The sequence below is a fragment of the Nansenia antarctica genome (assembly GCF_963989245.1).
Source record: "Nansenia antarctica genome assembly, chromosome: 5".
NCBI lineage: Eukaryota > Metazoa > Chordata > Actinopteri > Argentiniformes > Microstomatidae > Nansenia > Nansenia antarctica.
The window spans coordinates 17,685,515-17,699,259 of NC_137690.1; the positions used below are offsets into that span (position 1 = coordinate 17,685,515).

The 13,745-nt window shown below is 41.9% G+C and overlaps 1 protein-coding gene across 1 annotated transcript; it reads right to left on the reverse strand.

Annotated features, from left to right (window-relative positions):
• Window positions 1-2,421: 2,421 nt before the first annotated feature.
• Window positions 2,422-3,387, reverse strand: tas2r200.1 (taste receptor, type 2, member 200, tandem duplicate 1; the record flags this gene model as incomplete). Its single annotated transcript, XM_080531424.1, has 1 exon — window positions 2,422-3,387. The coding sequence occupies one exon, from the start codon at window positions 3,385-3,387 to the stop codon at window positions 2,422-2,424; it is 966 nt and encodes a 321-aa protein (XP_080387550.1).
• Between the last annotated feature and the right edge of the window lie 10,358 nt (window positions 3,388-13,745).

Here is a 13,745-nt window from a genome sequence, read left to right on the forward strand (position 1 = left end):
ATGATCATACAGTCCTTGCTTTTGAACACTTCCTAAAACGTAAGTTTAAAACGTACTGTTTACAAGCTATCTATCTCTAACCCAGTAGCCTACGAAGCAGGACGACGATACAGTGAATTAGTCAATTCAAATTATAAGTATTTAGTGATCCTAAAACTGTTGTTTGTTATATTGAGCGGCTCTTCAACACTTTAACTTTTGTAATATGAAAAGAAACGGAAAACATATAAACAAAACAAAAAAGAAAGAAAATAAGCTTTTGGTCATTTGCGTGACATGAGAATTGCTGACATGCAGACCTTTTCACCAGACCGTGTCACATTTGATCTTGCCTGCAGACCTTGGCCCAGTTGTTCAAAACTTTTATTCTGGATCAGAATGATCCTGATTCTGTTTTGCTATTCTGGATCAGATCTATCTGGCTGATTTTGAGTCGTATTGGGGAAATCAGCCAGCTCGATCTGATCCTGGATAGCAAAAAAGAATCAGGATCATTCTGATCCAGATTAAAAGTTTTGAACAACTGGGTCCTTTTATCCATTCATCATACTGTGTAGGAACCATTCATTAAGGTAAGGGAAATGGGACATGGTACTTTTTCCATGACACTGAAGGCTTTGCAGTGTCATCATAATAGGGGTTCTTGTAGACGATTTGCTATATTGTGTCTATCATGTCTATGCAGCTCTTGCTTTGTGGCTGCCACAAGTCAGTGGTGTAATTACAATGACATGCTTTACTGCCATCTAGTGGACTACATGGTGTCTTGATTTCCTGTAAAGTAGACCTATCATGCCACCCACACCCAATTAATGATCCTACTGTTGCAGAAGTGGTTTGCAACCCACTGATATATGTAACCTATATAATCTATTTAACCAGCTTATGGAAAATCTTGTATTCCTAGGCCTTCTTCATTTGTTATTATTATATGTATATTCAAATATATGTTTAATATAGCCTATATATACAATATCCTCCATAAGTATTGGAAAGAGGAAGCATTTTGTCTTCTTTCAGCTCTATACACCACCAGTTTGGATGTAAATAAAACACGTACCATGAGGTTAAAGGAGAGATTGTCATCTTTAATTCAAAGTTGTCTTTTTTCACCATTTAGAAATTACAACCCTTTTTATACATACTATTTCAGGGTACCAAAAGTATTGGAAAATTGGCATGACAGGTGTTTCTGGTTTGTCAGGTGTGTTCCCCACATTATTTGTGCTAATAAGAGAGCTGTCAATGTCTAGTATTAATTCTAGGCATTGCATTTGCCTTAGGAGTCTGCTATTGGTGTAAGTAAGTAAGTAAAGCTTTATTTATATAGCGCCTTTCGTACATAAAATGCAACTCAAAGCGCTTGGTGTCTGTCAACATGAGGACCAAAGAGATGTCAGTGCAAGTCAAGGAAGTCATTATGCGGCTGACATCTCAGACAAATCTATCAGAATATAGCCAAAACCTCAAACATACCAAAATCCACAGTTTGTAATATTAGTATTTTTTTTAAAGCACTGTTGAAGTCAGCAATCCCAAACAGGCTGGTATGCCAAGGAAGACATCTACAGTGGATGACTGAAGAATTCTCACCATAATTAAGAACATTTAAAAAAAACTCCCCACAGATCAGGAATACTCTCCAAGGAGGTAGGCGTTAATATGCGGAACACGTCACCAGTCGAACTACAGAGCCTTCACTGCAAAGTGCAAACCACTAGTTATCCTAAAAATGATGGTCAGGTTACAGTTTGCTAAAAAGTACATAAAAAGCATGTCGACGTCTGGAAAATGATCTTGTGAACAGATAAGATAAATATGATCATAATGTACCAGAGAGATTGCAAGTTGAAAGTTTTGAGGAAAAGGGGAACTACTTCATCATACAGTAAAACAATGCCCCCAAACATTAATGTTTACAGCTGTATCAAACATGTCTACAGCATATCAAGGGAACATTTGTATGGTAGAAAGAAAGCTCAGTGTGTTCCCTACCGATAGTTTCCCACTCCATATTTTGTCTTAAACCTGAAAAAGTCTTCTCCTTTGATTTATTGAATGAAAAGGCATTTCAGCAGAGAGGTTATACATTTAAACCGGCACTGAGAAGCAGTACAAAGACAACACAATATACACAAAGAAGCCTGTTTAGTGAAATGACAAATTTAAGTTACAGATGAAAATGTAAGCATATTGTTGACTGACTAATGTTACACAGTTGCTTGAACATCACAGTTGCTTATATATTTGACAAAGAATAACTTAAAAGAGTTTAAAAAAAATGTATCAAGATAACGCATTTGTATGCAGGAGAGAGTACTACACTTGTATACGATACAAGCAAAAGGGTAAAAAACAACATGTGACTGAATAACCATTGTCAGAACCTTCATCAAACCAAACTAATTAAAAGTATGTGTATCAACCAGCCTCTGTTTCTCCACTCAGGGTCTTGCTTGATGTGTTTGATGCCTTTTCACAACAGAAAAGAGCCCAGAATTTCTCCCTCAGGTACTTATTGGAGATGGTCAAGAGAACACCAGTAGCTATGCAATAGAAGGAGTAAGCCAGCAAGAGCAGGCCTAGGCCAAGGGTAGACAGAAAGAGTGCATGGAAATAGAAAACTGCTATTATTGACAAGGTGGTTATGTAAACCACTACCAGGGACACAGTGAGCCTGCACACCAGCAGGTAGGACTCGGCACTCTGGAACTCGTTCTTGTTCTTCCTCATGGACAGCGTGTGTTTGCAGAGGTGGACCACCAGCCTGAGGGAGTTGGGCAGCATGACCATCGAAGGGAACAGAGCAAGGAAACAGGTGAAGACCAGCACGTACAGTTTAGTGTCTATCCAGGCAGGGAACACAAATGTCCCGAGTACACACGTGTTGTTCTCTGTCTCAGGCATGACGTACGATTCGTTGCATTGATGATAAAGGAATAGGAAGGGAGTAAACATCACACAGGAGTTCAGGAAGGTCACCGCAAGGGTCACGTTGATGATGGTTGAGATGTTGCTCTTGATCTTACCGAACAGCACTGAAGAGAAGCTGACCACCTTCACGCAGTAGAAGACACTCAGCCAGGCCACGGACCAGAAGCTGGTACAGCTGCTGCTCAGACACACGTAAAAGCTGGCATATACGAACATGGGAAAATCCTGCCAACTTAACACCCTTGTCCATAAGAGCATTAGGGCGAAAACTGAGAGGTGCAGGAACACGTTGCTGATGGAGATGGAGCAGATGATCAGACCCACTGTCTGGACACCTGCAGACTTCCACTGCTGGACTACCGTTGCGATCAGGTTAAAGATGTTCCAGAGCACTCCAATAAGAACCAGGATGGCAACGCCATACACTCTGGCATCTTTATAATCTAGATCCATGGCATAAAGCAGAGGGGAACACTGGCAGAATCCTTACTAGTTATGTGACAGAATGATGCTTACATGGTATCTTATAAAGAAAATGAGAATTGCTGTATGGAAATCTGTCCCTGCTAGTCGTGAGTCCCTGAGTTCATGTAAATGAGAATCCATTTGAATTGTTTTTATGTAGCCTAATGATCATTCCACAGTAGAATTTGAGAACACAAATCAGACATAATTAAGGCGACGCACGATGGTCATTGCCATTTTTCACTTATGAAAATCATCCATGTACATTGTGAATAGAATGAAGGTAATTACTGAATTTGCAATGTTGTAATTGGGGGTTGTGGGAGGAGGAGAAGGAGGATGGGCGTCGAGTCCCTAAGTTAATGTAAGTGAGAATCCATTTTATTTGTTGTTTTGTCATGACCACGGCAGAACACAAATTAGTCATAATTAAGGTCACACGCGATGGCCATACGATCATTGCCATTTTGCTGCTATGAAAATCTTCCAAGTTACTGAATTTGCAATGTTGTATTTGAGGGTAGTGGGAGGAGGAGGATTTGAGGTTGATGCTTTTATTTGTGGTGTGTCCTTTGTGTTGTCTATGTACAATGATCATCCTCTGCTCACCACTCTCTTTTTGGATTTTCTATAAGGTTACAGCCTTTCAACCAGCTGTGCTCATCACATTGTTGTTCCTATTCAGATGTAACTTCACATTCACTCTTCACCGTCCCCCTTGTGATCGCTTTGTTTGCACAGCCTCTTTCAAACAGCTCTCCCCTAATTGCAACGCATTAAGACCGACATCTATATCACTCTCATAAAATGATTTTTGCTTACAGACCAGACTGTAATTTACTTACAAGCATCTTCTGGGGACTGAACTTTACATTTTCAAACCATGGAAATTAAATAAATGTTTATTTGGCTTGGTGTATTTCCCTATTCAAATCAATGATGTACTTCATTTGGACAAATGATTGTTTAAAACAAAGTTTTGTGCTTTTTCGTTTTCCATGTCAATCTCATGTCATTCATGATGCAAAATGTGTTTCTGAGACCATGGATTGGGAATCCTCCAGATTTCCGCTGAACTGGCCACAACAATGGTTGAAGTTAGAAGGCTAGAGGGGATAGGCCATTGATAATTGGGATATACAGTGATGTTTGAAAGTATGTGAGCCCCTTGTGCAACTACATTTTTAGTTTTTACCATGAAATCTTTATTTAATCAGAACCAGTATTTTTTATCTGACATAACATGTTTATATTTACCAATTACATATGTTGGTTAGAGGGAATCGTGTGTGTAGATTAGAAGGAAAACTAAATTATAAAGAAATTAGGCCAGGTGCAAAAATAAGTGAACCTCTTCAGTCAATAGCTTGTGGCACCTCCATTAGCAGCAATAACTTGGAGTCTTGTATATCCACTAATCAGTCTCTGACATAACACTTTGAGATATTTTTGCCCACTCCTCCTTACAGAAGTGAGCCAATTGAGTGAGGTTTGAGGGGTGTCTGGCATAAACTGCCCGCTTCAAGTCCTGCCACAGCATCTCAATTGGATTTAGGTCAGAATTTGACTTTGACCAATCAAAAACACAAATCTTCTTTATCCTGACCCATTCTTTGGTAGATTTGTTTGAATGCTTTGGGTCGTTGTCTTGTTGAAAGACCCATTTTCAGCCCAGCTTTAGCTCCTTGACTGATGGTTCTGTTCAAAAATATCCTGGTATACCTCAAAATTCATGGTTCCCTTCGTGGGCAACCCTCCCACGAATGCCATTTTGATTCAGTGTTCTTCTTATTGTTGAAGCATGCACAGTTACCTGAGATGCAGCAAGGGAGGTCTGCAAATCCCTAAATATTATGTTTGGGTTGGTTTTTACCTGATTTGTTATTTTTCTTGTGGCTCTGGGATATTTTGGAAGGGTGTCCACTTCTAGGCCGAGTTGCTGTCATGTTGAATGTTATCCATTTGTAAATGATTTGCCTCACAGTGGACTAATGGAGTTCAAATCTTATGTAGCCTTCCGCAGACATGGGTAAATTAGGGCATCGATTTAGCGCATCGCCGTCGATTTAGCGCAAGTCCCCACTCCTCCCTCTATATAATGATTAAGCACTTTGAGCTTAATAATAATAATAATAATAATAATAATAATGATAATAATATAATAATAATAATAATAATAATAATAACAACACGTATAATAATAATACCAAGTATTATTATTATTATTATTATTATTATTATTATTATTATTATGATTATTATGGTAAATGGATGACTGCTTTGCATCTACAGGGAATTGGACATGCCATTGGGTGACTAACCTGTGAACAGCTTCCAAATGCAAATGCCACACTTGGAATCAACTCAGACCTTTTACCTGCTTAATTGATGAACACATAATGAAGGAATAGTCCACACTGGCCCATGAAACAGCTTTTGAGTCAATTGTCCAATTACTTTTGGTCCCTTGACCTACATATTAAAGAGCTGTAATTCCTAAACCCTTCCTTCAATTTGGATGTGAATACCCTTACCCTAAAGCGGAGAGTCTGCACTTTAAGCCCATATTCATTATATAACTGTAACTGGAAGATGTTTTGGTAAACAGCTCAAATAAAATAATAATCTGTCTGTGGCCAAATATATATGGACCTAACTGTACACATAATGTTTAACTCGGTTACACCAGTACATACATTCTGTGGCCCCCACCACCATCCAAGTTGCCCATCCGTATGTTAAGACTGGGGCGGCTGTGGCGCAGGAGGTAGAGCTGGCGTCTTAAGATCGCAAGGTTGGCAGATTGGCGGTTCGAGCCCCGGCTGGCCACATGTCAAAGTGTCCTTGGGCAAGACACTGAACCCCAAATTGCTCCCAATGAGTGGGCCGGCGCCTTGCATGGTAGCTTGCCGCCATTGGTGTGTGAATGTGTGTGTGAATGGGTGAATGAGAGGCTGTTGTAAAGCGCTTTGGAATAAGGCGCTATATAAGTCAGTCCATTTACCATAGACCGTTACCGTGGTAACCGGGTGTCAAAGCCACTGTGTTAGCTAGCGAACAAACAAACGTCAAACAGACAGAAAACTATTAATGTTATGGCTTAGATATTCAGATGTGGAGTGACAGTGTGAAGAGATGAACATGTTGATGTAAGATATCTGTGTATTGTTAAATCTGTAGAAATGGCACACACGTGTTTTGTGTTTTTCACGTTTTCCACGTGGTCTTGTCTTGTCAGAGAAAGGGCTGCCAGTTCCCATGTCTCAGTGGTGCTCTTGGACCTGTCGGACACGTGTATATAGTCCTGGTTGACTTTGCCTACAGCAAGCACACTAATTACTGACTTTTGTAATGAAATCTCACATAAAATTGAAAATGTAATGAAGTCTCACACAGTTTTTTAGCACACTTTTTATTGTGTGTGTGTCATTCAAACACTTTTAGTTTTTTTTCAAACACCATATAAATATGCCAATTAACCCAAAAATGTAATTAATTAAACGAATTAAATGTGCTAACCCAAACCCTAACCCCAACCCTAAACATTTAAAGAAGGGAACTTTGGACTTCTTCTTCTCCTCTCTCTTTTCTTCTCTTTCTCTAACCCTAACCCAATAAACATTTTAAGCTGGAGAGCTGTCTTGACCTCCTGGACGCCTGCCTTCTCTTTCTGAGGGGCTGCCTTCTCTTTCTGAGGCGCTGCCTTCTCTTTCTGGGGCGCTTCCTTCTCTTTCTGAGGGGCTGCCTTCTCTTTCTGAGGCGCTGCCTTCTCTTTCTGGGGCGCTTCCTTCTCTTTCTGAGGGGCTGCCTTGACCTCCTGGTTGTCCCTAGGGGCGGCCATGATGGGGGCAACCGTGGCCACAGAGGCACTGGTCTCATAGGCCTTGTCAGCCGAACAGACCTGCAGGAGCAGAACAGAGGAAGTGTGGCATCATTCATGGCTGCATGGTTACACAACACTGGTATAACTGCAGGGACGTGTGTGCTAATAGTGATGGTTACACTTACAGTAACAGGTCTGTCCTCCGTCAGCCCAGCAGCCTCCTCTCTCCGCTTAGCAGCCTGCCGAAGCTTCCTCTGATTCTTCCTGCTCATGACTACAATATAAAAAACGGAAGGAAGAGAATGTGAAATTACGTATTTTATATTTATATATTATTATTATTTTAGAATGACTTGTACCCTATGGATGACTGTGAGGCTGTTTGAACTTCAAAAGTGACTGACGTTGATATTGCGCGACATTGTCATGACAACAGGTGCAACGTGCCAAAAAGTCGTATCCTTGTAGTATTTCTATCTTCCTAAATGATGGCTAGGACGTCGGGTTATAAAGCGAAAGCTTCTTTATATAAAAAGATCTGTTGGCCGACACTTTTGATCACTTTCAAACAATAAACCAGCTAGTGGATATTCACTTTAATTCTGGACGTTACAATTTGCATTTCTCAAAACCAACAAACTAAACTGTCAACTTCTATGACATCTTGCTGCAAGGCCTTGTGGGACAGTTCTACCTATTCTTAGCCAATACAACAGAAATGTACTTCTTTAAGTTATGTAACATATTAATAAATCTCTTTTAATTGCCAATCATGTAACATATTAATCAATCATGAACCTATAAAGTTAATCCTGTAACCTATAAAGTTAATCATCTAACCTATAAAGTTAATCCTGTAACCTATAAAGTTAATCATGTAACCTATAAAGTTACAACAATCCTATTAATACAGGCAGGCCGTCAAGCCCGTAGACTTTTACTTGTCAAGGCAAATTTTTTATGTGCAAATCTTTAAGACTCTCTGGTAATTTACACACAAGACCCACGTTGATCTCTACTCAGTACACACACACACACACACACACACACACACACACACACCTCCGGGTTGGTCCTCCAGGCTGGCTGCTTCCTGGGCCTTGTTGTCCCTGGGGGCGGCCATGATGGGGGTAACCGTGGACACAGAGGCACTGGTGGTCTTGGGTCCAGCCTGGACCTTCAGGGGGGCTTCTTCCTGAAGTACAGCAAGAGAACTTACCTGCGGTGGGTTCCCCAAGTTGGCCTTGGATCCAGCCACCGATGGTCCAGCTGGTTTTTTCTGGGGCGCTGCCTTCTCCTTCTGGGGGGCTGCCTTCTCTTTCTGAGGCGCTGCCTTCTCTTTCTGGGGCGCTGCCTTCTCTTTCTGGGGCGCTTCCTTCTCTTTCTGAGGGGCTGCCTTGACCTCCTGGTTGTCCCTAGGGGCTGCCATGATGGGGGCAACCGTGGCCACAGAGGCACTGGTCTCATAGGCCTTGTCAGCCAAACAGACCTGCAGGAGCAGAACAGAGGAAGTGTGGCATCATTCATGGCTGCATGGTCACACAACACTGGTATAACTGCAGGGACGTGTGTGCTAATAGTGATGGTTACACTTACAGTAACAGGTCTGTCCTCCGTCAGCCCAGCAGCCTCCTCTCTCCGCTTAGCAGCCTGCCGAAGCTTCCTCTGATTCTTCCTGCTCATGACTACAATATAAAAAACGGAAGGAAGAGAATGTGAAATTACGTATTTTATATTTATATATTATTATTATTTTAGAATGACTTGACCCCTATGGATGACTGTGAGGCTGTTTGAACTTCAAAAGTGACTGACGTTGATATTGCGCGACATTGTCATGACAACAGGTGCAACGTGCCAAAAAGCTGTATCCTTGTAGTATTTCTACCTTCCTAAATGATGGCTAGGACGTCGGGTTATAAAGCGAAAGCTTCTTTATATAAAAAGATCTGTTGGCCGACACTTTTGATCACTTTCAAACAATAAACCAGCTAGTGGATATTCACTTTAATTCTGGACGTTACAATTTGCATTTCTCAAAACCAACAAACTAAACTGTCAACTTCTATGACATCTTGCTGCAAGGCCTTGTGGGACAGTTCTACCTATTCTTAGCCAATACAACAGAAATGTACTTCTTTAAGTTATGTAACATATTAATAAATCTCTTTTAATTGCCAATCATGTAACATATTAATCAATCATGAACCTATAAAGTTAATCCTGTAACCTATAAAGTTAATCATCTAACCTATAAAGTTAATCCTGTAACCTATAAAGTTAATCATCTAACCTATAAAGTTAATCATCTAACCTATAAATCAATCATGTAACTTATAAAGTTAATCCTGTAACCTATAAAGTTAATCCTGTAACCTATAAAGTTAATCGTGTAACCTATAAGGTTAATCATGTAACCTATAAAGTTAATCATGTAACCTATAAAGTTAATCATGTAACCTATATACATTTAATCATGTAACCTATAAAGTTAATCATGTAACCTATAAAGTTACAACAATCCTATTAATACAGGCAGGCCGTCAAGCCCGTAGACTTTTACTTGTCAAGGCAATTTTTTAATGTGCAAATCTTCAAGACTCTCTGGTAATTTACACACAAGACCCACGTTGATCTCTACTCAGTACACACATACACACACACACACACACACACACACACACACACACACACACAAACACACACAGAAACACACCTCCGGGTTGGTCCTCCAGGCTGGCTGCTTCCTGGGCCTGGTTGTCCCTGGGGGCGGCCATGATGGGGGTAACCGTGGACACAGAGGCACTGGTGGCCTTGGGTCCAGCCTGGACCTCCAGGGGGGCTTCTTCCTGAAGTACAGCAAGAGAACTTACCTGCGGTGGGTCTCCCAAGTTGGCCTTGGTTCTAGCCACCGATGGTCCAGCTGGTTCTTTCTGGGGCGCTGCCTTCTCCTTCTGAGGAGCTGCCTTCTCCTTCTGAGGAGCTGCCTTCTCCTTCTGAGGAGCTGCCTTCTCCTTCTGAGGGGCTGCCTTGACCTCCAGGCTGGCTGCTTCCTGGGCCTGGTTGTCCCTGGGGGCGGCCATGATGGGCCACAGAACCATGGCCACAGAGGTGGTCTTGTCACCCAAACAGACCTGCACGTAGGCCTGTACATGAAAGAATTGTAGGCCAAAGTAATGTAAGTCAACTTCCAAGGACGTCTGGGCGACGCTCACCTACCCGCTCAGCCCACAGCCCGCAGGAATTCTCCCGGTAGGCCGGCAATATTTAATGTCAAATATTCCCCCTTATTTAAACCTGAAGTAGAGCAAGAAAACTTACCGGCATTAGGTCCCACACCGATGGTCCAGCCTGGAACTCCGGAATGGCTGCTCTCCGGGCCTGGTTGTCCCTGGGGGCGGCCATGATGGGGGCGGCCATAATGGGGGCAACCGTGGCCACAGAGGCATTGGTGGCCTCGTCACCCGAACAGACCTGCAGGAGCAGAACAGAGGAGGTGTGGCATCATTCATGGCTGCATGGTTACACAACACTGGTATAACTGCAGGGACGTGTGTGATAATAGTGATGGTTACACTTACAGTAACAGGTCTGTCCTCCGTCAGCCTAACAGCCCGCTGAAGGAGTCTCTCCTGCCTCCTCCGAGCCTTGCTGTTCATTGCTACAATATAAAAAAACATTTATATTTATATATTATTATTATATAATGACATATCCCCTATGAGTTCATGTATGACTGTGAGGCTGTTTGAACTTCAAAAGACTCTCTGGTAATTTACACACAAGACCCACGTTGATCTCTACTCAGCAAACACACACACACACACACACACACCTCCGGGTTGGTCCTCCAGGCTGGCTGCTCCCTGGGGGGCTCCGCCCTGGGCCTGGGGGGCAGCCTTCTCTCCCTGAGGGGCAGCTATGACCTCCAGAGGGGCTGGTCTCTGGGCCTGGGGCGCTCCTCGCTGGGCCAGGGGTCCTGCCGTCTTGGCTTGGGCGCCTGGCCATTTTCTCTCGTCACCCAAATAGAACTGCAGGAGCAGAACGGAGGAGGTGGCATGCCAGGTTACACAACACTGGCAAAACTGCAGGGACGTGTGTGCTAATAGTGATGGTTACTCCTGAGACATCTACTGCCCCCCAGCACTGCGTCTCCTGAAGACACCCGCTTTTCCCCTCTACTGTGTCCCCTAAAAACTTCTATTGACCACCTTGTGCCGTTCCTCTGTCTTACGGAGCCCCCCTGGGGTCACATGGTAGAAAAAAATATTTGATGTGTGAATCCGTTCCCTCGGTTTAGTAAATCTGTTCCCTCGGTTTAGTAATTCGTTAGGGTTAGGAACGATGGCAAGGATTCTAACCCTAACCCTAACCCTAATCCTTGCGATCATTCTGGCTCGTAGGGCCTAACCCTAACCCTAACAAATTACTAAACCGAGGGAACGAATTACTAAACCGAGGGAACGAATTCACACATTAAAAAAAATGTTTCTACCATGTGACACCAGGGGGGCTCCGTACTGTCTCTCCAGTATATAAATATAAAAAAAAATGTTTGCTACGACTGGTGGATTGATGACTCACTTGCTTACTCAAATGTACTGATTGTAAGTCACTTTGGAATAAGGCATCAGCCAAATGCCAAAAATGTAAAAATGTAAAGTGGTTACACTCACAGGAACAGGGTTGTCCTTCGCCGTGGCCTCCCAGTCGTCCTGCTCCGGCTTCCCCCGAGTCTGCCTCTGGTCGTAGCTCCAGGGGTCGATTGTGTCCCCGGGGGCAGCCGGGATGGGGGCGGCTGTGCCCACAGAGGAGACCTGCAGGACAGAACAGAGGAGGTGTGGCATCGTTCATGGCTGCATGGTAACACAACAATGGTATAACTGCAGGGACGTGTGTGCTAATAGTGATGGTTACACTTACAGTAACAGGGCTGTCCTCCTTCAGCCTCTTAGCAGCCTGTAACCGGTCAGATGTCTGCATAAGGTCGGCCATCTTCCTATGCCTACTTCTCGTCGATTTTCCACTGATATTGTATATATTATCATCCATGTCTACAATATGAAAAACAAGGAAGAGAATGTGAAATTATGTATTATATATTTATATTTTATTATTATATAATTACTATGAGTTCACGGATGACTGTGAGGCTGTTTCAGCCGCACAAGTGACTGGTGTTGACATCACATTGTGATTGAAGCATCAGTTATCATGACGACAGGTGCAACGTGCCAAAAAGCTGTATCCTATTAATACAGGCAAGCCCATAGACTTTCACAGTGGTCAAGCCCATAGACTTTCATGGGTCAAGGCAAATTTCTAATGCACAAATCTCTAACTCAAGAGTCTCCGGTAATTTACACACAAGACCCACGTTGATCTCTACTCAGTGTACACACACACACACACACACACACACACACACACACACACACACACATGCTGTATACAATACATAAATACAAACACACACACGCTGTATACAATACACACACAAACACACACACACACACACTATATAAAATACATAAATACACACACACACACTGTATACAATACATAAATGGGTCAATGACGGATAAGGTTTTCAGAAGTGCAAAAAGTTAAAAAGTTAAATGATGCATAACACATTTTCCATTAATATTATATGTTGCACCCAAAGATGTGTAAATAGGACTAGCATAGATTGTTATCATTCGGTACAACCAAATCTTTTTTTTAAGATGTCACGCCTAGGCCATCACAGGATAAACCGTCGACTTGGTACTTGGGACATGCTAGCAGCTAGATTGTTGTCTTTATTTGCACTTGACACCACAGACCTCATTGTCTCTTAGCTTGTTTTATAGCATTTTCGCTTTTTAATTGTCTAGTGTGTAATATTTGTGATATGTTATATGTGTATATGTTTGTGAATATGCAGTGAATATGTTTTCTGTTTTTGCACCTTCAGAAGAACCACTACAATTTCATTGTATAGGCAACTGTATTCTATTCTATTCTATACCAGTGGTTTGTACCTAACCTGAGCTCAGACACGATAACTCACCCAGTGACATCAGCACATTGTGATGTCACAACTAGATGGCTATTACAAGAATTAAAGCCACAGGGTTCTAGCTGAAATATACAATTCTATAATTACAATTTTAACAATCACAAATACTATTTGCCACTATTTGCCCATTTTAACACACAAATACACACAAACACACAATATAACAAATTATAATTATATAATTATAATACAATATATAAATTATAATACAATTATATAAATATAATTATTATAATTACAATTTTAACACACAAATACACACAAACACACAATATAAAAAATATACAATTCTATAATTACAATTTTAACAATCACAAATACTATTTGCCACTATTTGCCAATTTAAACACACAAATACACACAAACACACTACATCTCCAACGGTAACGAGCTTCAGTTCGGCCACGAGCGCTTACCTCGTCGTAGCTCTGAATTCGTACTAGTGGCCAGACTGAAGCCGCG